Source organism: Ammospiza caudacuta, chromosome 22 (assembly GCF_027887145.1).
Source record: "Ammospiza caudacuta isolate bAmmCau1 chromosome 22, bAmmCau1.pri, whole genome shotgun sequence".
Lineage (NCBI taxonomy): Eukaryota > Metazoa > Chordata > Aves > Passeriformes > Passerellidae > Ammospiza > Ammospiza caudacuta.
In genome coordinates, this window is record NC_080614.1 from 3710942 (window position 1) to 3733275 (window position 22334).

Consider the following 22334-nt stretch of genomic DNA (forward strand, 5'->3'; position numbering starts at 1 on the left):
GGCCCCCGGGCGCCGGGGCCGCTGTCATGGCGGCGGCGCTGCAGCCCGTCTTGCTCCTCTTACCTTTCCTGCTCCTGCTGCCCTTGGCCGCCGCCGTCTATGAGGACCAAGTGGGCAAGTTCGACTGGTGAGTGCCGGGGTCCCGCCGGGTTCGCTCCCCGCTCCCGCGGACAGGCCCCGGTCCCATTTCAGCGTTGCTGCCGTTCCCTCTCGCAGGAGGCAGCAGTACGTGGGGAAGCTCAAGTTCGCCTCCTTGGAGGCCTCGCAGGGCTCGAAGAAGCTCGTTGTGGCTACGGAGGAGAACGTGGTGGCCGCCCTGAACTCGCGGAGCGGCGAAATCCGTGAGTGGCCGCTTTGAGGGTCCCTGCGGGGTGCCGGGGTTTAACTCTGAGGGTCACTGAGAGGTGCCGGTGTTTAACTCATGGTCACTGTGGGGTGCCGCGGTTTTACTCAGGATCCCTGCGGTGCCGGTGTTCAACTCCGAAGGTCACCGCCGGTGCCGGTGTTTAACTTTGAGGGTCACTGAGGGGTGCCGGTGTTTAACTCGGGGTCCCTGCGGTGCCGGGGTTTAACTCTGAGGGTCCCTGCGGGTGCCTTTGGTTTAACGCTGCCGTGCGGCCCCGGCGGGCGGGAGGGCTCGCCCGGTTGCTCACAGCCATGTCTGAGGGCTGGCTCCGTGAGCAGCAGGGTTTAACCCCTGTCTGAGGGCCGGCTCTGTGAGCAGCAGGGTTTAACCCCTGTCTGAGGGCTGGCTCCGTGAGCAGCAGGGTTTAACCCCTGTCTGAGGGCCGGCTCTGTGAGCAGCAGGGTTTAACCCCTGTCTGAGGGCTGGCTCCGTGAGCAGCAGGGTTTAACCCCTGTCTGAGGGCTGATACCGTGAGCAGCAGGGTTTAACCCCTGTCTGAGGGCCGGCTCTGTGAGCAGCAGGGTTTAACCCCTGTCTGAGGGCTGGCTCCGTGAGCAGCAGGGTTTAACCCCTGTCTGAGGGCTGATACCGTGAGCAGCAGGGTTTAACCCCTGTCTGAGGGCCGGCTCTGTGAGCAGCAGGGTTTAACCCCTGTCTGAGGGCTGGCTCCGTGAGCAGCAGGGTTTAACCCCTGTCTGAGGGCTGATACCGTGAGCAGCAGGGTTTAACCCCTGTCTGAGGGCTGATACCGTGAGCAGCAGGGTTTAACCCCTGTCTGAGGGCCGGCTCTGTGAGCAGCAGGGTTTAACCCCTGTCTGAGGGCTGGCTCCGTGAGCAGCAGGGTTTAACCCCTGTCTGAGGGCTGGCTCCGTGAGCAGCAGGGTTTAACCCCTGTCCGAGGGCCGGCTCCGTGAGCAGCAGGGTTTAACTCCTGTCCGAGGGCTGGCTCCGTGGGCAGCCCGGGTTTTACCCCTGTCGGTGAGGCAGGAACGCCTCTGCCGGCACAAACACCCTCCCCTTGCTCTGTCTCTCGCAGTGTGGCGCCATGTGGACAAAGGCACCGCGGAAGGAGCCATCGATGCCATGCTGATCCACGGGCAGGGTAAGGCTGTGATAGATGAGTAATGCCGTGATTGATGCTCACAATTAACAGACAAATGTAATGTATACATGCTAAGAAAAGTTTTATAGATTTATATTTTTACCCCCTAGTGTGGTTATCAAAGGAACAGCTGGGGCTGGGACATTTAGAGGGGTTGTCACTATGGAGCACCTGAGCTCCAGTCATGATTTGAGGAAAAGATCTCCACCACTGGACAGCGAGGAAGGGGTCGATGGACAGAACTTTGGGAGGGAGGGGTTAAAGGGTTAAAAGGCCAAACCCTCATTGTGTGGGTGAGCACACGGTGGGGAAAATCCTTTGCTCCCGGGGAAAATCCTCTGCTCCTGGCACTGTAGCCTTTTCTCTATTCAGCCTTCTGTTGTATTTTTGATAAGGTTTAATGAACCTTTCTCAGTTTCTGCAAAGTGAGTGTCTGTTTCTCACAGTGCCAGAGCTGGGGGGGGCTCCTGGGGTGTGGAGCCAGCCTTGGAGCACAGGCTGGGCATCCCTTTGCTGGTCCCTGCTGGGTGCCAGCCCCTGTTTGTCCCCTCCCCTCCTCCCCAGATGCCATCACCGTGTCCAACGCTGGGCGGATTCTGCGCTCCTGGGAGACCAACATCGGGGGCTTGAACTGGGAAACCTCCCTGGACACTGGCAGGTGGGAGCTCCTGTCTGCAGGGTTTGCTCTCCTTGGAGGGCTGCTCTGGGAAGGAAAAAACGGGTCATGGACTCAATCTGGGCTTGCATTGTAGAGAAAGATTAGTCAGATGTAAAGGTTCCGGAGCAAATTTTGGCGAATTCTTTGTAAATGGCTGAACCTTGCAGAGAATCACTGAGGTGGGAAAAGCCCTCCCAGATCATCAAGTCCAAGCTGTGACAATCTCCACCTTGTCCCCAGCCCAGAGCACTGAGGGCCACATCTAGGACACCTCCAGGGATGGGGACTCCAGACCTCCCCAGGCAGCCCCTTCTAATGCTTGACAGCCCTTTCCATGCAAAAATTCCTCCTGGTGCCCACCCTGAGCTGCCCTGGCCCAGCCTGAGGCTGTTCCCTCTCCTCCTGTCCCTGTTCCCTGGGAGCAGACCCTGACCCCCCCAGCTGTCCCCTCCTGTCAGGAGCTGTGCAGAGCCACAAGGGCCCCCTGAGCCTCCTTTGCTCCAGGCTGAGCCCCTTCCCAGCTCCCTCAGCCTCTCCTGGGGCTCCAGCCCCTTCTCAAGGGTAAAATAGGAAAATAATTCCCTAACTGCTGGTGCCTGTGCTCAGTTTCCAGGGGGCTGCCCTGGTGGGGCTCCCTGAGGCAGTGAAGTACGTGGCAGTGCTGAAGAAGGCAGCCCTGTCCCTGCACTACCTGTCCAACGGGCACCAGAAGTGGGTGGAACACCTGCCTGAAAGGTGAGAACCCCTCCAGTGAGAGCTGTGAGCCCCTGGCACAGGGCTGCCCCTGCCTTGTGCTGCTGCAGACTGCAGTGTGAGTGGGAGGGTGGTGCTTCATGGCTGCTCCTGTGTTGCAGTGAGAGCACTCAGTACGAGCTGCTGTACTCCCGTGGCACCGGGGTGATCCACGTGGTTGGCATCGTCCCCCAGAGCCACCTGAGCGTGCTGAGCTTCAGTGTGGAGGATGGGGAAATCACCAGACAGGTAGGGGAGCCAGAATGCTCAATGTAGGGGGATAGAATATAGTAAATAAAGGTAGTATAGAAAGTAATCTTACCCCCTGAAGAGTTGCAGCTGGGTTAATTATTGAGGATTAGGAGCAGGCCTGATGTTAACAGGCCACAGCTGTAGGCAATAAGAAGAGTGTTGTAAAAGAGTGGATTGGGTGGTTGAGGGGAACTGGAGTCAGTTTACTGCAGGGACAAGGAAGAGTCAGTGCCTAGAGGAGCTGCCTACAAGAAACATCAAGAAACATCAAAACTCTAGCAATATGGAACCCTTGCAATGTAATCACAATAGAACTCTTGCACTATAGTGACAACAGCTGGATTTGATGTGAACAAATGCACTTCCAACCCTGTGGTGTGGTGGGCAGAGAAATCAATTGTTGTGCCACAGAGACCCCTCCCTTTCCCTGAGGCATTGCCTCCACACCAGGGATTCCATGGCTGAATGCCCTGGAAGCCAAACTGAGGCAGGCTGGCAGCTGTTAGCCAAGATTACCCACAACCCTCAGGCTGACAGGTAGTTTTTCTCAGCTGGGACTAAAAAGAACTGACTTGCCTTGCCCGTGTGTGCTGTGCAGGCTGTGTGCTGTGCAGGCTGTGTGCTCTGAGCTGGCTGTGTCTCTCTGCAGGTGAGGGTGGCAGCCCCGTGGCTGGGGGCTCTGCAGGGCCCCTGTGCCGTGGTGGGGGAGGCTGTGCTGGTGTGTGTGGACACAGCCACACGTTCCCTGCACGTCTGTGCCCTGGACACGGAGCAGGACATGAGGAGCATCCCTCTGCAGGTGAGCACTGCTGGCATTCCTCACCCAGCTGGGGCTGGTTCCCTGTGGTGACAGCCTGGTCACAGAGAGACAAAGCTAGATAAATAAATAAGTTTTCCTGGAATCAGCCTGGGAAATGTGAGGGAGCTGGAGAGAGAGAATTCTAAACAATCTGCACCTGGTGTTTGTAATAAGCTGTGTTGCCCATAGGTTTGTTTACCAAAGGGTGGCTTCTTCCCATTAGCTAATGGGATGGTTTTTTGATTAAAGGACCAATCAGGTCCACCTTAACGAATTAGGATATAAAAAGCACTGGGTTTCTTAATAAAGTGAATTAGCCTCTGGGTTTCTTAATAAATTAGCCTTTTGTGAATGTCTTCAGAGTCTTATGTCACTCATTACCTGGTCCTGACCCTTTGTGGTGGCATCTCCCCAGTCTGTTGGTGAACTGGGGGGTGATTGGAGATGATGGGTCATGCTCTGTAAATTGAGGGGAGGGTGGTAAATCTTTTTGTCTATTCTTCCTTCTGGATCAATGTCTTCTGAGCTTTGCTCCAGTGGAGCCTCAGCCTTCCCTGCTCCTGCTCTGCCCCCTGACTCAGGGGATCTCTGGCTGCTGCTGAGGGAGGGAGCTGTTGGTCCCACTGCAGGATGGCTCCCCAGCACATGTGCTTGTCTCCCCTGCAGTCCCTGGAGCTGGAGTTTGCAGATGACTTCCAGGCCAGGATCTTGGCCACTCAGCCCAGTGTCACCGGCGCCTCACGGACTCAGTTCTTCCTGCAGCTGTCCCCAGGCCACTTCTCCCTGCTGCAGTACAAGCAGGGGCTGCTCAGCCACCTCCGGGACTTCCAGCAGGTGAGAGATGGACCAGGGACAGGGCCAGGGGCAGCTGAGCATCCTTCACCCTGCTGGGCCAGCTGGTCTGCAAGTCTCAGGAACTCTGGGAATCACAGCTCAAAAACCTTTAGCAGCTCAACTGCTCCCATCTTTAGGAGAAGTAGAATTTTTCCTGTATATACAATTTTAAATTTGGCTGTGACAGTTCATCTGCTTTTAATTTCACTGTGGTTTTATTTACTTCACAAGTACTTTTTCGTGAGGTTTAGGGGTTTCTTGATTTTTTTTTTAATGATTTCTTGCTATTTTTTTTCCCTTTCCAGGCAGCTCTAGTGAGTTTTGCAACGACTGGGGAGAAGACGGTGGCTGCTGTGCTGACATGCAGGAATGAACTGGTGAGCACAATTCCTGTCCTCTGGGAGCAGCCCAGCTCTGGGGATGTGCTCTGGGGCTGGGCTCCACTGGGGTTTCACAGGCCCAGGGATGGGGAGCCCCTTGAGGAAGAGGAGGATTTGATAAGTTTCAGTGATAACACAAGCAGGGCTTGATTATGTCCAGCTCAGTGAATATCCCGTTTCAGCCCTGTGGAAGGTGGGCATGTGCCAAGGAATTGGCTTTCCTGATCCACAGAGGATTTCAGTTCTTGGGGATATCAAACATACTTTATTTTTACAGAACAGGGCAGAGCTGTTTCCTGCCTGATATCACAGGCAAGCTGAGATTTGTCAGGCAATTGAAAACCTAATTTTTTTTTACTTTACTGGTGTCTGAAGCCATGTTACATCTCCTCTCACCCTCACTTCAGAAACCTGGAATCTCTGATGGGCTCCAAGCTGGCAGCACTCTGGAGGATGCCCGCAGGCAGGTATGGGGTGCTCTTGTTCCCAAGTTCTTGTCAGTCCATTTTATTCCTTCACCTGCAGGAGCAGAATGACAGAGCTCTTACACCAGCTCTACAACCTAAAAGCACAGCCTAAAAATATCCTGAAGCCCCAGTTTTTGGTGGGGATGGAATCCTGCTGCAGGATTTGGTGTGGTGTGGGTGTAACCCCTGTTTTCTGCCCACTGCTACAGGATTCCTTAACCTGCTCCAATCAAACCTACAACATAAACCTCTACCTGGTTGAGACTGGGCAAAGATTGTTGGACACCACAATCACCTTCACCCTGGAGCAAGGAGGGGCCAAGCCACAGCAGGTGAGCAGGGAGGGGTTATTTCAGTGTTCCTCCTTCCCTGGTTTGGCAGCCAAGGGGAAAAGCATTCCAGGGATCTTGGAATTTTTCCAAGGGAAAAAGCATTCCGGGGATTACAGCATCACTTTGCTCTGGTTTCACCTGATTTCTTCTGTCTTCAAGGAGATGATGTGATCATTAATTTTGCTGTTTCCTTGCCTTTGTTTTGTTTCTTTCCCAGCTGTACATCCAGGTTTTCCTGAAGAAGGATGACTCCGTGGGCTATCGAGCCCTGGTGCAGACAGAGGACCACATGCTCATGTTCCTCCAGCAGCCAGGTGACTCCCAAAAACAGCTTCCTCCCTTTGTAACAGTCACCAGGAGAAAATTCTGTGTTCTCAAGGGTTGTATTTCATCATTACTTTCCTTGGAAACTGAAAAAATTAATTTGACTCTCCTGAGTCTCACAAAAGACACAGGAGACTCTTTCACCCTCACCTGGACAAACAATTCTGCCCTGCTTTGTGTGGGCAGAGCCTTTGGATTTCAGAGGCTTTCTGCAAATTTCAAAACTCTTTTTGTAGGATGAGAGTGTAAGTTCTGTTGTGGATCTTCCTCAGAGATTTTCAGAAATCTCATGGCAAAAATGTTAATTTGCAGAAAGGGTTGAAAGTCCCATCTCAGCAACAGGAATTTTGTGGGGCTCTAAAGGAATCCAGGGGTTCGCACTGTGAATCTCTTGTTTTAAATAGACTCAATGACTGAACCCTTTTAAATCACCAGATTGCTTTTACTGGTCCTGAGGTTTTCTTCCTAGAAGTGGCTCCTGTTGCATGAAGTATTTATCTTTTATGAAATAATTAAGTTAATTATAGTAGATATTAATACACTTTTTGCATTTTATTTAGAGGTGATTGCATTTCGGGGTTGCACTGAAAGATACTCTAATACTGAGTGAGTCAATTCCTAAATATTGAGTTGATTTTTCCAATATTCTGCTCTTATTTCTTTGCAGGAAAAGTTGTGTGGAGTAGAGAGGAGTCACTGGCAGAGGTGGTGAGCTTGGAGATGGTGGATCTGCCTCTGACAGGAGCACAGGCTGAGCTGGAGGGAGAATTTGGAAAAAAAGCAGGTAAGTTTAACAGAGTTACCTCTGTGAGTTGGTTTTCTTTCCTAAATAAATGTGTTTATTGTTTTCTTTTTACTCTGAGATGAGAGATTAATTTAAATCTCTACTGATGCCAATTAAAATGAGCAGAAATAAACCCTTTTCTGTCTAAACTTTGGAAATCCAACCCAGATAACATGAATATATTACATTGTTACATTAAAAAAAAATCAGCAGCAGTAGGAGGGATTTTTGGTCATGTCTCCTGACTGTTTTTTGTGGCTCTTTCTGGAAGACTCGTTTCCAATAGGTTTTTTTTTGCTTTGTTTTGTCTTTCCTTGCTGTCCTGGATGCAGCCATCCAAGGTAACCCCACCCTGCATGGAGTGTGCTCTGCTCCTGCCCAAAGCTTCTGGTGCCACTGCTCCCCTCTGCTTGCTCTCCTCAGGGGTGAAACAGAGTTGAAATCTGGTGTTTTGGTTACTTTAAGAATTTGAATACAAACCCTGATTGGGCAGAATGAAGGATTTTTAATTGCTCTGAGGGATTTCTGTAGAGGTGGGGGAGCTGTAGGTGGGCACAGTGAGAAGGAACACAAAATCCTCTGCATGAAGGTTTGCTTTCAGTCTATCAGGGCATATTTTGCAATGAGTGTGGAGTGGGAAAGGTTGGGAAATGCCAGAATCTGTGACAGAAATGGCAACTGTAACTCACTGCAGAGGGGGAGGCAAGGAGCCAGCCCAGGTTTGTGCATGGCAGCGTTTGACAGCACAGTTTCAGCTCTGGGGTGGGGTGGGTGTGATTTCCCTCCTGCTCTCACTGTGGTGCCCCTTGCAGATGGTTTGCTGGGAATGTTCCTGAAAAGACTCTCATCCCAGCTCATCCTGCTGCAAGCCTGGACTGCCCATCTCTGGAAGATGTTCTACGATGCCAGGAAGCCCCGGAGCCAGATTAAAAATGAGATTAACATTGACAATTTGGCCAGAGACGAGTTCAACCTCCAGAAAATGATGGTGATGGTCACTGCCTCAGGCAAGGTGAGGAGGCCAGGGCAGGAATCTGTTTCCAGGCTGGAGCAAAGCTCTGAATTGGGCAGAAATTATGGGAAGATGCAAAGGATGTTTGTGGTGGCTTTAAAGGGAGACTAAGACTCAGCTTTCTTAGGGATGTGACAGAGAAGGATGTCATGCTTGAATGGGAGAGGTGTTTCCTAAACTTTGGCTTTCCTATGTTTCCCATGTGTTTTTCCTCAGCTTTTTGGCATTGAGAGCAGTTCTGGCACCATCCTGTGGAAGCAATACCTCAGGAATGTGAGACCAGGCTCCTCCTTCAAGCTGATGGTGCAGAGAACAACAGCCCATTTCCCCCACCCTCCACAGTGCACTCTGCTTGTCAAGGACAAGGTGAGGCCCTTTCCTGCCCTTCCACGGGCATGGAAATTGCCCTTGGACAGGGCAATAAAACCATCTTCTTGGGCATCATCTGCTTGTCACTGATGTGGGGATGGCAGGGGAGAAAGATCTGGAGGGAAGCAGGCACAGAAGCCTTGGTATGATCGTGGCTGTTGTGGACAAATACAGGATAAATGTTTGGACAAATGTGTGTTTCACAAACAGATTATTTTCAGGATGGAGTAGCTGAACACAGAGTATGAATTGTCAACAACACTAGCAAGTAAGAGTTAAAAAACTACTCTTTTTTTTGGACTTAAACAGGGCAAGTTTTGCCTCTTTTTTTCAGGAAACCAAGATGAGTTTTCTGTACGTCTTTAACCCCATCTTTGGGAAGAGAAGCCAGGTAGCTCCTCCTGTTCTGAAACGTCCCATCCTCCAGACTTTGCTTCTGCCCATTATGGATCAAGACTATGCCAAAGTGCTGCTGCTGATTGATGATGAGTACAAGGTAAATTACTTTGCCTGGAGGCAATTTTCTTTACATTCAGGTTAATTATTCCCCTCCCTTTTGGAACAAGATATGGAAAAAAATGCCATTGAGCCACATTTCACACAAAACTATGAGGTTATTCTGGTAAGACTGACCTTATCTTGATAAACACGTTAGAAATGATCTTTCTGGTTCATTCTGGGGTGGAGGTTTTGTCTGTATCAGTTGTTTTTAAGCTAATTTTTCTTTTCCAGGTTACACCTTTCCCAGCCACTAAAAATGTCCTTCGCCAGTTAGAAGAAATAGCCCATTCCATCTATTTTTACCTAGTTGATGCTGAGCAAGGAAAACTCTCTGGATTCAGGCTGAAAAAGGTATGGAAGGCCCATTGCACTTCCCTGAATGCCCTGTAGATAATAGCAGATCTCAGTTTCCTTCATAGAGCTTTGCTCTGCTGAACCTTCAGCCTCAAAACACACTGAAGGAATTGGGAAATCCCAAAGCAAGGGGAAATCTGCATCCTGCTGGTGGAGATGGTGTCCTTGGAAGGTGAGATCCAAGCTCCCACATGCTTTTTCCCTGCAGGACCTGAGCACAGAGGAGAGCTGGGAGGTGGCCATCCCCACGGAGGTGCAGAGGATTGTGGCTGTCAAGGGGAAGAGGTCCAACGAGCACGTGCACTCCCAGGGCCGCGTGATGGGCGACCGCAGCGTCCTCTACAAGGTGCTGCTGGCTTTTTGTTGAGGGTTTATGCCATGGGAGGATCCCAGTATACCATTCCCTACATTGGGATGAGCTGCCTGGTGGTGCCAGTTTTCTTTCTGGGCAGCAATGTCTCTGTGGAAGAACGCTCACTTTGATATTTCAATGCAGCAGTTAAGTCAGTCAAAGTCTGAAATTGTGGAAATAGCAGCTTGATTTCTTGAGGTGATTTATGCTAATTGGTTCACGACATGCCCAGTGCCAGATGAAGAGAAGGAAGGAGGTGTCTGTGGCACTGACAGGGGGTCTCAGCTGTTTCTCCTCCATCCCTAGTCCCTGAACCCCAACCTGCTGGCCGTGGTGACCGAGAGCACGGACACGCACCATGAGCGCACCTTCATCGGGATCTACCTCATGGACGGGGTCACGGGCAGGATCATCCACTCCTCCGTGCAGAAAAAGGCCAAGGGGCCCGTGCACATGGTGCACTCTGAGAACTGGGTGGTGGTAAGCTGCTGCTTCTTTGGGGTACCCCTAAAATCACCTGCTGGAGAATGGTAAGGTGGTAAAAAGCAGTGACCTGTAATGAAGGTCCTTCATGGTGCAAATATGACAAAATACACGTGTAATGGCAGATCTGACAGTTTTGTAAGTTCAACAAATTAGCATACTGTCACAGTTTGACACTGGCACAATGGCAGTGCCCCCATGGAAATACATTCTCCCTGGTGTCTGCTGTGAGATGTGACCAGGAATAGAGCAAAGCAGGCTCCAGCTTAGGGATAAAGAAAAAAACTTTTTTAACCTACAACTATATGTAAAAAGAATCACACAGAATATTCAAATCTGAACACCTATTGGTTTGACTACAGCATCCCAAAAAACTCACGTCCTCTCAAACCAGGACACATGCTTAAAAAGTTAGAGGGTCAGTGAATGAAGTAATCCCTCCCTTTCAATTCTGGCCTCACTGAAGCCCTCCCTAGCTTCTAGCTCCTCATTTATTATGGCTGTGATAGAGAATGAGATGTCCTTGGGTCACTATGTGGCAAAGACTAAATAAGATTCCAGCAAGATTTGCTTATTGTTCTAAAACCTAAGGGAGGAGTAGGAAGGTGCTACAGTTGCTTAAGGAGCTATGTAACTATTTAATAGTAATCTACAGAGCTACATTTATATGGAAAACGGATAAAAAGCAAAAATCTTTGTGGCATGGAGGCAGTTTTTAGTGGGATTATTGGATATTCCCTGATCCCCCTGGAACTCCTGCTTGCAGTACCAGTACTGGAACACCAAGGCCCGGCGCAACGAGTTCACGGTGCTGGAGCTCTACGAGGGCACAGAGCAGTACAATGCCACAGCCTTCAGCTCCCTGGACCGCCCCATCCTGCCCCAGGTGCTGCAGCAATCCTACATTTTCCCCTCTGCCATCAGTGCCATGGAGGCCACCATCACTGAGAGGGGCATCACCAGCCGCCACCTGCTCGGTGAGTGCCTGCTCGGGGAAAGGGGAGCTCTGAAATCCAGCAAAATGCACTTTGCTGCCAAAAAGTCCTGCCTGGGGTTGTGCTGGACTCGTGGAAGTGCAGGGATAAGCACCAGGAGTGTGTCTGTGTTGGCTGTCAGAAAATGCTGGCAGGAATGGCCGTGAGGTGCTCCTTCCAGAGCAGCAATGGCCATGAACTAAAACCCAGTGAGCTTCACCCCAATATGAGGAAGAGCTTTTCCTTGAGTGTGGCAGAGCAGTGGCACAGGTGCCCAGGGAGGGTCTGGAGCCATTCCAAACCCACCTGGATGCATTCCTGAGTCACCTGCTCCTGGTCCACCCTGCCTGGGTGATCCCTAGAAGACCCTTCCAACCCTGGCTTTTCTGGCATTCTGTGATTTTTGTGATGCTTTTCCTTTAATGCACAGTTGGGCTTCCCTCTGGGGCCATCCTGTCCCTTCCCAAGGCCCTGCTGGACCCTCGGCGCCCGGAGATCCCCACGGAGCAGAGCAGGTGGGGAGGGATGAGAACCTTCTGGGCTCTGGGGAGGGATGAGAACCTTCTGGGCTCTGGGGAGGGATGAGAACCTTCTGGGCTCTGGGGAGGGATGAGAACCTTCTGGGCTCTGGGGAGGACTGAGAACCTTCTGGGCTCTGGGGAGGATTGAGAACCTTCTGGGCTCTGGGGAGGGATGAGAACCTTCTGGGCTCTGGGGAGGATTGAGAACCTCTCTCTCTCTTCTGGGCTCTGGGGAGGGCTGGATTTGTATGAAGAGGAACAACCTGTCCTGCCTGGACTCAGAGGAGTCTTGGCACAGAATGAAGGGAAGCTCCTTCAGCTCAGAGGTTGGATTTGATGATCTTGGAGGTCTTTCCCAACCTGGAGGATTCTGTGTTTCTGTTCCCAATCTGTGGTGATGGGATGCATTTGTCTGTGTTACAGCAGGTCAGTGGTTAAACCAGCCTGGTGTCTGTATTCTCAGGGAGGAGCACTCAATGGAAATGGATTTTTGAGTTACACTTACTTGTAAAATTTTACCTGATACATCTGATTTTCATCATGCAGCAGTAATGAACCTGCACTGGGAAAAGCTCCCAGATTTGCTGGTTTAGGGTAACTTTTGGTAATCAGGAGACACTGGTGGCACCTGCTGTGTGCTGCCTGGCTGGGGTTTGGTGTCTCATGGTGCCTTGCAGGGAGGAGAACCTGATCCCCTACTCACCAGACGTGCAGATCCACGCTGAGAGGTTCATCAACTACAACCAGACCATCTCCAGGATGAGGGGCATTTACACAGCCCCCTCTGGCCTCGAGTCCACCTGCTTGGTGAGTGCAGGGGGGAGGGAAGGTGCAATTTGGGGGTGGATCTGAATCCTGTAACTCCCATAACAGCTGCTCACAGTATAACCATCACTCCTTTCTGTTCTGTCACCCTGAGGGGATCATTTGGGGTTTTATGCTCCAAGCTGCACCCCCAGCTCCTGCTCTGCCTCCTGCAGGTTGTGGCCTATGGGCTGGACATCTTCCAGACCCGGGTGTACCCCTCCAAGCAGTTTGATGTGCTCAAGGATGACTATGACTACGTGCTCATCAGCAGCGTCCTCTTCGGGCTGGTCTTTGCCACCATGATCACCAAGAGACTGGCCCAGGTGAAGCTGCTCAACAGGGCCTGGCGCTGAGGGAGGGATCCCAGCCCCCCCAGGGATGGACCCACAGGCCTCTGTTCCACTGGGCTGGAAGAGATTTGTGAGGAAAAGAGATTTGTGAGGAAAAGCTGCTGGAGGAATGAAACCCGCCCTGCCCGCGTGTGTCCTGCGAGGAGAAATGGAAGAGATGAAAAATAGAGACTTTTTAATCTGGTCTGACTGAAAAAGGAGCTCCCAAACCTCCCTGAAAGCCCCAAAATCAGTGTCTCCCTGGTGTTGGTGAAGAGAACCCTGAGGATGTGTGTCCTGCTCATTCTCAGCTCACCCTTGCTGTCAGCTGTGCCTCACATCTGGCAGAGAGAGGAGAGTTGTTTGTGCCAGGTGTGCCCCACATCTGGCAGAGACAGGAGAGGTTCTCCTGCTGTGAGGAACAGACCTTGGGTGATTTCTGTAGGAAAATGTTGGGATTTGGGTGTCTGGCAGTAGGAAAGGGTCTCATGGAGCCACTGACAAAGCTGCAGAGTGAGGGAAGAATTTGAACCTAAAGCCTCTCTATGTTCTTTATTTATTATGACAACATCAGCTCCTTGCCATTTGTTTCTAAGTTTTCCTGCATTTTTTTGTGTCCAGAAATGATGTTAAGGTGGGGTGGTTCAGGGGGAGGAGCCTCTCAGCGTTTCCACCGGGCTCACAGCTCTGAGCACTGTAAATTTTAGTTGTTAAGGTCCGGTCTAACATCGAGTTTGTCCCCGGGAGTGGCTGTGTCCCCCACAGCCCCAGGGTCCAGATCCCAAAATAAAACTGCAGAGCAGGGAGCGGGTTTGGGCTGCTGAAGTGTTTCTTGGGCTGTTTGAGGGGCTCGGGGGGTATTTAAGTGGGCATTTGTGGCTTTTTGAGTGGGTTTGGGGGATATTTAGGTGTTTTCTAGCGGTTACTTAGGTGAGGTTTTTTGGGGCTGTTTAGGTGGGGGTTGGGGGTTATTTAGGTGGATTTTGGGGATATTCAGGTGGGTCTTGGGGGGCTGTTGAGATGTTTTCTGGGGAGCACTGAGGTGGGTTTTGGGGCTGTTTAAGTGGTTTTATGGGGCTATTTCAGTGGGTTTTGAGCTACTTAAGTGGAGACTTTTGGCTGTTTAAGTGAGGTTTTATAGGTATTTACGTGGGGATGGCGTTGTTTCCTTATTGAAGTGTTTTGGGGTACTCCTGAAGCGGTTTTTTTCGCTATTCGCTGTTTTTTGAGTGTTTGGACGATCCCTCGGGCCGCTCCGAGCCCTCCCTTGCCCGGGGCAGCCGCGGGGGCGGGGCGCTCGCACGGCGCATGCGCGTAGCACCGCCCCGCCTTCCCCGCGCCGCGCACGCGCCGCGCGCCAAAAGTTGCTGACTCACGCAGTGCGCACGCGCCCGCGCCGCGGGCCAATGGGGCGGCGCGACGTTGCGCGGTCGCCGCCCCGCCGGCAGGGGGCGCTGTGCGCGCCGCGGCCCCCGGCCCAGCGCAGCCCAAGATGGCGGCGGGCGGCGCGGGGGCCGCGGCCGGGCCCGGCTGGGACGTGGCCGTGCGGCCGCTGCTCTCCGCGTCCTACTCGGCCTTCGACATGAAGGAGCTGCCGCAGCTGCTCGCCTCGGTCATCGAGAGGTGAGCGAGCGCGGGCGGGGGCTGCCGCCCCTCGGGGTCGCCAGCTCGGGGGCAGCGCCGGGGGTGCCGCTGTGGGAGCGGCTGAGGGGCGGCTGAGGCGGGGCCCGGCCGGTGTGAGGGGCTCGGTGCTCGGTGCCCGGCGGGGCTGCGGCTGCCCGGGCAGAGCCCCGAGCTCGGTCCCCGGCTCCGGCCGGTGTTCCCGGAGGTGCCCTCGGGCCCCATAACGGGCTCAGGGTGCTCGCCCGGCCGCAGCACCTCGGACCGGCGCCCGCCGAGAGGCTTCGGGACTGTTCTTGTGGTTTTGCTTTTGTCCAGGCGTGTCACGGTTTGCCCGCTTGGGCCGTGGGAAGTGTTGGCTCACCGGGCTCGGGGCTGACCAGACTCCCCTCTGAGTCTTTTCCACTGCAGTGCTTCTCCTGTTTTAAGTCGAAATAAAGCAGAACTAAATCAAGTCTGCCTTGTCTTAACCGCACAGGTTGGAGTCAGTTCATACGAGTACCCACTGCAGCTCCTTAATTCAACTTACAGCTTGTTTTATGAGCTAAAACACGAGATGTGAGTGCCACAGCACCATGCTCAGTTACAGAGATATAACCCCGGCCACAAGAAGTTGTTAGAAAACATAAAATAACCAGTGCACTGAGGAAGGTGGTAAAATAATGCCTTGAGGTGTTTTATTTAATGCACAATGGCTGAGTGTGCAGTGGGTGATGCTTCAGGTTCAGAGCGAATTGCAGGAGTTCTGTGCCTGCTCACAGAGCAGTTGTTCCCCCCGGAGCTGCACCCTCGGTGTCCATGGGTTTGGGCAGTTCTTTGGCCATTCTTTGTTTTAGGGACCATTCCAGTGTCACTTTTCCCCAGCAGCTCTGCTCTCCCTGTGTCTGAAGCTCATCAGTGCAGTGTTCCATCCGAGCATCCCAGGGACACTGGAGTGGATCCACTTGAGTTCTGGGAGAGGGCTGTTTCCTCCTTCAGAGGCTCTGAACCTTGGCTCTGATTTCCACTTGAGACAGCAGTTTGTTCCTCCAGGCAGCTCTGCCTGGGGCTGGGGTTGTGTGTGTGGTGGTCTGGCAGGATTTGGATGGTATTTTCTGTTTCATGCCTTGGTGGGGTGTGCTAAATGACAAAGGAATAAATACAACTTGTCTGGAGCTCTGCCTTTCTGTGCTGAACAAGAATCTATCTTTAGATTTCTCACAGAAAATCTTTTATGTGCTCAAGTTATTTTTAGGAGGCAGTTGTTCAGCTCTTGATGGTGTCAGCCAAGCCCAAAGTGGTTGGATTTCCCCTTAAATAAACTTGGTGCAATGACAGGGAAATCACCAGTATTACTCTTTTCAAAATAAAACAATAAACTCATTTTTAACTACTGTGGTATTTCATGTATAAGTTTAAGCACCATGGAGTTACCAGTTAGCAGGTGTTATCAAGAAGGAGGAGTTACCAGTTAGAAGGTGTTACTAACTGACAGAAATTGGGCCTTTATTTGACATAAATGATGGAAATTCTGGCTTGGAAAAGTGCAGTAGAGGGGAACTCCAGGTCTGTGGAGTCTCTCCAGGCTGGTTTTTGGGGAAGGGGTTTCCACAGGAGGAACTCACCTGGAGCAGTGCATTCCCCAGGAGGAGGAGGAGGCTGCTTTGTGTCCCCTGCCCCAAGGACAGGCTGTGTGTGGGGCTGGGGACAGGCTCTGTGTGGGGCTGTCAGGGCTGGGGAGCAGAGCTGAGGCAGGAGCTGGGGTTTGGTGCTGATTAACTTGTACAGTGACACTCAGACTTCTTCCCACTGAGCTTCCCTGGGAAGCAAAACCCCTCCGAGCAATAAACTACAGTCCAGAGGCTGAAAATTCATCATTAAAGCTCTCTGTGTGCTCCAGCACATCCCAGATTGAGCTGTTATCTTCTGTCCATGGTTATTTGCAAGGATTGATGGGGACTTGACTGCTGCCTTCCACTTTGCATTATCATAACATCCACAGTGTGTTTAACTCCAGCCTTCCATTGCCCAATCCCTATCTGGTGCTGGATTCTGCACCTCTGTGTTCTTTACACCCTCTGGGCACTGTGTGGTGCTCAGCTTGACCTGTGCAGTAATTTAGGAGCTGTCAGTCTCTCCTGTACTCTGTTATTCCCACATTGTTCTCATTTGTTCTCCTAACAATGCTTACATACATCTGCTGCTGCCTTGGAGCTGGGCTGAGAGGAGGGTGAGCAGAATGAGTGTGTGAACAGAGAGAGCTGAGGCTGCTTTGCATGGTCAGAGCCTGGGCTCCTTCCTCACCAGGGCACTTCTGGCAGGGAGGGTGAGCTCAGGCCTGAGGTGTTGGAACTCGTGTGTGACTCTGCTGAATATACTCCAGTAAAGCCTCTCTTTATTTTTTATTTTTCTGTTTGTATTTCAGCTTTTTAGGCAGACTAAATAAAAATTCAGACCTAGGAAATCAAGCTAAAGCTGACGAGTATTTATTTCTGCTCGTTTTTGTGGAGCAATGCTTCTGTTCCAGAGTTGTTTCTGTTGTAGCTGCACCTCCTGTTCCAGCTGGGAACCACGGCTTAGGGTGCATGAAGGGAAGGTGACTGGGCATAAACTGGGCTTTGTTCAGGTCAGCAGGGAATGGTGAAATCGTGGCTGGAGCTGGGTACAGCCTGTGCCAGGGGCTGCTGCCCTCCAGCAGTCACCTTTGGCCTGGAGGGAGACAAACCTGGCTGGGTTTGGAGAGGCAAAGTGACTCTGATAGTCTGTTCTTCCAGCCTGCTTGTTTCACTGCATGAAAATGTGAAAGAAAGCAAATTGAATTGATTGATTAGGAGGCAGATATGCACATCCCTTTGACTTGTCACAGGAGAAACAAGAGCAAAAAGTAGGTGAGGGGGCAGAGCAGTTTGTGTTCTGTGTCTGTGCAGCTGGGATGTGCTGGGACACCTTAAGGTGTCACCTCTGCCATAGAGGGCTGATCTCTGAGGGCAGTGGGTGTAGCTGAGGGGCCTCAGGGACTCTGCCTTACCCACATTCCCCAGGTGGTGCCAGGTGCTGTGTGCCTGCGTGTGCTGTGTGTACTAAGTGTGTGTGCCTGTGTGTGCCTGTATGTGCTGTGTGTACTAAGTGTGTGTGCTGTGTGTGCCTGTTTGTGCTGTGTGTGCTGTGTTTGTGCTGTGTGTGCCTTTATGTGCTGTGTGTACTATGTGTGTGTGCTGTGTGTGTGTGCCTGTGTGCGCTGTGTGTGTGCTGTGTGTGCTGTGTCTGTGCCGTGTCTGTATGTGTGTGCGTGCTGTGTCTGTGTGTGCTGTGTGTGTGTGTGTGTGCTGTGTCTGTGCGTGCTGTGTGCTGTGTGTGCCTGTGTGTGCTGTGTCTGTGCGTGCTGTGTGCTGGGTGTGTGTGTGTGTGTGCCTGTGTGCGCTGTGTGTGTGCTGTGTCTGTGCGTGCTGTGTGTGTGTGCCTGTGTGCGCTGTGTGTGTGTGTGCCTGTGTGCGCTGTGTGTGTGCTGTGTCTGTGCGTGCTGTGTGTGTGTGCCTGTGTGCGCTGTGTGTGCGCTGTGTCTGCGTGCTGTGTGTGTGTGCCTGTGTGCGCTGTGCGTGTGTGTGTGTGCCTGTGTGCGCTGTGTGTGTGTGTGCCTGTGTGCGCTGTGTCTGCGTGCTGTGTGTGTGCCTGTGTGTGTGTGTGCCTGTGTGTGTGTGCCTGTGTGCGCTGTGTGTGTGTGTGCCTGTGTGCGCTGTGTCTGCGTGCTGTGTGTGTGCCTGTGTGTGTGTGCCTGTGTGCGCTGTGCGTGTGTGTGTGTGCCTGTGTGCGCTGTGTGTGTGCTGTGTCTGCGTGCTGTGTGTGTGCCTGTGTGTGTGTGTGCCTGTGTGTGTGTGCCTGTGTGCGCTGTGCGTGTGTGTGCCTGTGTGCGCTGTGTCTGCGTGCTGTGTGTGTGTGCCTGTGTGTGCTCTGTGTGTGTGTGTGCCTGTGTGCGCTGTGTCTGCGTGCTGTGTGTGTGTGCCTGTGTGTGTGTGTGCCTGTGTGTGTGTGCCTGTGTGCGCTGTGTGTGTGCTGTGTCTGCGTGCTGTGTGTGTGCCTGTGTGTGCTCTGTGTGTGTGTGTGCCTGTGTGCGCTGTGTGTGTGCTGTGTGTGCTGTGTGTGTGTGTGTGCCGTGTCTGTGTGTGTGTGCCTGTGTGTGCTGTGTCTGCGTGCTGTGTGCGTGCTGTGTGTGTACCGTGTGCGTGTGTGCTGTGTGTGCTCTGTGTGCTGTGTCTGTGCTGTGCCTGTTTGTGCTGTGGTTCTGCTCTGACCCCTCTGATCTGCAGCCCTGCACAAGCTGCAGTTGGTGCCATGCTGGGGAGGGCATGCCTGTGCTCCAGGCCTGGCAAATCCTGCCAGCCTGAGCAGAACACACAGTCCAGACTCTCTGGGCAGCTGAGTTTAGAACAACTTAAAGGTTAATGAGCCTCTGGCAGGGAGTGTGGCTGGTGGAGCCTGACCTGTTGGTGCTGTGGAGGAGAAACACTGGCAGCACAATATTTCCTTCCAGTTCCTGTGTGGGCAGGGGTGCTGATGCCATGGTGTGGCTGCTGCTGGAGCTCTCAGCCCTGGGGACACGAGGGTTGTGTTCCCAGAGCTGTCACCCTCGCCTTGCCCCTGTTATGGGGCACATTGCGATGCTGGGTGGTGCTGCTGCTCTGCTGGGTCTGGCTGACCTCTGTCCCCTTCTCCCTTGCAGTGAATCTGAGATCCTGCACCATGACAAGCAGTATGAGCCTTTCTACTCCTCCTTCGTTGCACTTTCCACACACTACATCACTACTGTGTGTGGCCTCAGTAAGTGTTCCTCTGCTTCTCTTGCTCCTGTGGAATGACTGGATGCAGTACAAGTAAATCAGATCTGTTGATTTTTGTATTTGTTTTTTACCCTCTTGCTGAATCAGACTTTAGAGCCAGCATTGCTGCCTTTTGTACCATGAAATGTCAGCTCTGATGGAGAGGGAAGCTTGTTGATGGGAGTGTTTGGCCACCAACTCCTGGACAGCTTTGCCTTTTTGGCTGCTTATTCATTGACCTGACTGAATTTTTGGCCAAGTGTTTAAATCAGTGTTCAGGCATTTTAGATTATCCTTCAGCAGTTAGAACACTGCCATGGTTATTTGCAATCCCTGGAAATGTCCAAGGCCGGGGTGGAAGGGGCTTGGGGCAACCTGATCAAGTGGAAGGTGCCCCTGGCCATGGCAAGGGGTGGGACAGGATGGGATTTAAGGTCCCTTCCAACCCAAACCATTCTGTAGTTACGTTACTGTGTTGGAGTTAATGATCAAAGCATTGTGACTCAAAATATTTTCTGTTATTTTGGCTGACAATTTAGCAATTTCAACAAAAAAATGGGCTTTGTGAACTTGTTTCATGTTCTTCAGAGCTTCTGTCAGCATTAAATAATGTTGCTGGGGAAACTGCTTTATCTGTCTGCATTCCCCTGTCTGGCAGGAGGAATTATCCTCACTTTGCTGACATTTCTTGGGTTACATTGTAATGAGGCTCAGTTTGTATTGCGTCTGTGTTAGGCAGGAGAGCTTGAGTGTGTGTGTACCCACACTGCAGAGCATCCTGCTTTATTGACAGCTTTGGGAGCTTATTGCACTGGGCTGTTTTACAACTTACTCTGACTACAAGGATGTGCTTTTTTCAGTACCCAGGAACCAGCTGCAGTCAGTGGCAGCTGCCTGTAAAGTCCTCATTGAATTCTCCCTGCTGCGGCTTGAGAACCCAGACGAAGCATGTGCTGTTTCACAGGTGAGACAGGGCTGGGCCTCCTGGGCCAGCCTCAGTGGCAGATGGACTTTGGGCTCCAGTTCTGAGATACCTGTTCTGATGATGAATGCATAAAGCAAAATTAATGAAACTCTTAAAATATTTAAGGTGTACACTTTGATAGACTCTGATTCCTGCCCCTTTGCATTCTATAGTCAGAGTCAAAGCTCGCTCACAACCTCACAACTCGAAATAAAGGTGACCTGAAGCCTTGGTTAATTCAGTTTGTTTCCTGCACTCTGGTTTGGTTTTGTGCAACAGCCTTGGTCACAGCTATCTGTAGAGTTTGTAAAGATGTTTTTTACCTGCTTGTATTTCTGTCTTGTGGGAAAATTTAAATATATTTGAAAGAGGGAAGGCCAGTGAGGAGTTCCTGTAATGTTGTGTGTCACAGCAGAGAGAACTTTTCCAGGTGTTTTCCATGGGGAGAACAGCAGTGTCAGGGACCTGGATTACCTGCACTCAGGGATGTGTCTCCATCCTTGGGGGAGATCAGAGTGGCTCAGGGCTGTTGCAGTGGCCTCACCAGCTGAAGTTGCTTTACTCTTAATCCATCTGCTTAGAGTAAATGATATGGAGGAGGGATTGGAATTGAGAGAGTTTAAATGGTCCTTGATGTCTCTTTCCTGCAGAAACACCTCATTCTGCTGATCAAGGGGCTGTGCACGGGCTGCAGCCGCCTGGACCGCACAGAAATCATCACCTTCACAGCGATGATGAAATCAGCCAAGCTGCCTCAGACTGTCAAAACCCTCTCTGATGGTAGGGAGGGGCTTCAGCTGTGTGTGTTTCACTGCAGCACTGGAGTGGGGCACAGAAAATCTGAGGTTTGCTCTCTGAAATGGGGGTTGTTGTTTTCCCTGCAGTTGAGGACCAGAAGGAATTGGCCTCCCCAGTGAGCCCAGAGCTGAGACAGAAGGAAGTGCAGATGAACTTCCTCAACCAGTTGACATCAGTCTTTAACCCCAGAGTCTCTTCATCACCATCAATCACAACAGAGACACAGGTAAAAAACCTTCTAAAACAGAAACAGTTTGAATTTCAACATTATTAACACAATGCAGGGAAGGACAGAGGGCTCTAAGTGGTACTTTTTGGTACAGGTGTAAAGAGAACCTTCCTCAAGTACATAAATCCTGCTTGCATGGGATAAATGGCAAACAGCCAAGTACTGATTGTGCTGCATTGGCAATACTGGATTTGTTTCCTCATGGAATGCAGCATTCAGTGACATCCATGGCTGTTTGGAGTTGTGCTGCTGATACACCTTGATTCTGTATCAGGGACGTGGAGAAATACTTAGAGAAATTAGGATTACTTCCGTAGAGAAATGCTGTGTATTTTTAGTGCTTCCATAATATATTTAGTATGTGCTTGCTTTAGGTGGAAGGCGAGAGCGAGGATCAATCTGCCACAGATCAAACCTCTGCAACAAAGACCAAGAGCATATTCATTGCTCAGAATGTGGCCAGCCTGCAAGAACTTGGTGAGAATCAGCTTTCTAGCTTGGGGCCAAAAACGTACTGGAAAAATGTCTCTCCAGTGTTACATCTCACAGCTCTGAGTGGGAATAAACTCTGACCTGAAGGGTTCCCTGAGTTGCTTAGTCACTCACCAAGGGAGGCTGGAAGGGAGTTTTTATTGCAGTGTGTTTGTGCTTGGAAGGGTAAATTAGGTGCACAGTATGAAATACCTTATGGGATGGATTGAGTAGATGTGGATTAGAATCACAGGATTTTTAGAGACCTTTGGGATCGTCAAGTCCGTGGACACAGAGCTTGGTGACCCCCGTTTAGAAGTGTGGGCTGCAAACTTCAGCAGCTGCTGTTGCAAAGCACTCTGTCCTATTCCCTCACCTCCCATGGCATTTTCTCACCCCCAAGAACAATTAAGTCAATGTCTGAGGGCCCTTAGGGCTGGCTGAAGCAGTGACACAGCCCCTGTGCTTGGCAGGTGGCTCTGAGAAGCTGCTGCGCGTGTGCCTGAACCTGCCCTACTTCCTGCGCTACATCAACCGCTTCCAGGACGCCGTGTCCGCCAACTCCTTCTTCATCATGCCAGCCACCGTGGCTGATGCCACGGCCGTGCGCAACGGGTCAGTGCCACCCTGCCCGGGCTGTCCCCTGGCGCCAGGGGAGCTCACTGTGTCTGCCCAGGGCTCACCCTG

At 51.7% G+C, this 22334-nt stretch overlaps 2 protein-coding genes across 2 annotated transcripts in view; both read left to right on the plus strand.

Annotated features, from left to right (window-relative positions):
* The first annotated feature begins 6 nt into the window (after positions 1-6).
* EMC1 (ER membrane protein complex subunit 1) lies at positions 7-13571 on the plus strand. Its single transcript, XM_058818629.1, has 23 exons — positions 7-127; positions 217-341; positions 1443-1508; positions 2073-2166; positions 2773-2901; positions 3021-3147; positions 3800-3949; positions 4616-4783; positions 5089-5160; positions 5571-5630; positions 5840-5962; positions 6180-6276; positions 6954-7070; positions 7883-8082; positions 8299-8448; positions 8786-8947; positions 9184-9303; positions 9515-9652; positions 9965-10138; positions 10908-11118; positions 11546-11630; positions 12314-12443; positions 12617-13571. The coding sequence occupies exons 1-23, from the start codon at positions 27-29 to the stop codon at positions 12794-12796; spliced, it is 2979 nt and encodes a 992-aa protein (XP_058674612.1). The 5' UTR covers positions 7-26; the 3' UTR covers positions 12797-13571.
* Positions 13572-14264: 693 nt separating this feature from the next.
* UBR4 (ubiquitin protein ligase E3 component n-recognin 4) overlaps positions 14265-22334 on the plus strand; it is a 95463-nt gene continuing 87393 nt past the window's right edge. Inside the window, exons 1-7 of the mRNA XM_058818917.1 lie at positions 14265-14395; positions 19089-19186; positions 20046-20149; positions 20800-20929; positions 21034-21173; positions 21551-21653; positions 22121-22262. Of these exons, the coding sequence (XP_058674900.1) occupies positions 14265-14395; positions 19089-19186; positions 20046-20149; positions 20800-20929; positions 21034-21173; positions 21551-21653; positions 22121-22262 (848 nt within the window). The remainder of the gene's footprint in view (positions 14396-19088; positions 19187-20045; positions 20150-20799; positions 20930-21033; positions 21174-21550; positions 21654-22120; positions 22263-22334) is intronic.

What these genes read in the sequence shown, in the direction of transcription:
- EMC1 (XM_058818629.1), top strand. Translation starts at nt 27, where the DNA reads ATGGCGGCGGCGCTGCAGCCCGTCTTGCTCCTCTTACCTTTCCTGCTC. An exon ending in ATGGGGAAATCACCAGACAG is followed by an intron (nt 3,148 to 3,799) that starts GTAGGGGAGCCA and finishes GTCTCTCTGCAG; the next exon opens with GTGAGGGTGGCAGCCCCGTG. An exon ending in ACTCTGAGAACTGGGTGGTG is followed by an intron (nt 10,139 to 10,907) that starts GTAAGCTGCTGC and finishes TCCTGCTTGCAG; the next exon opens with TACCAGTACTGGAACACCAA.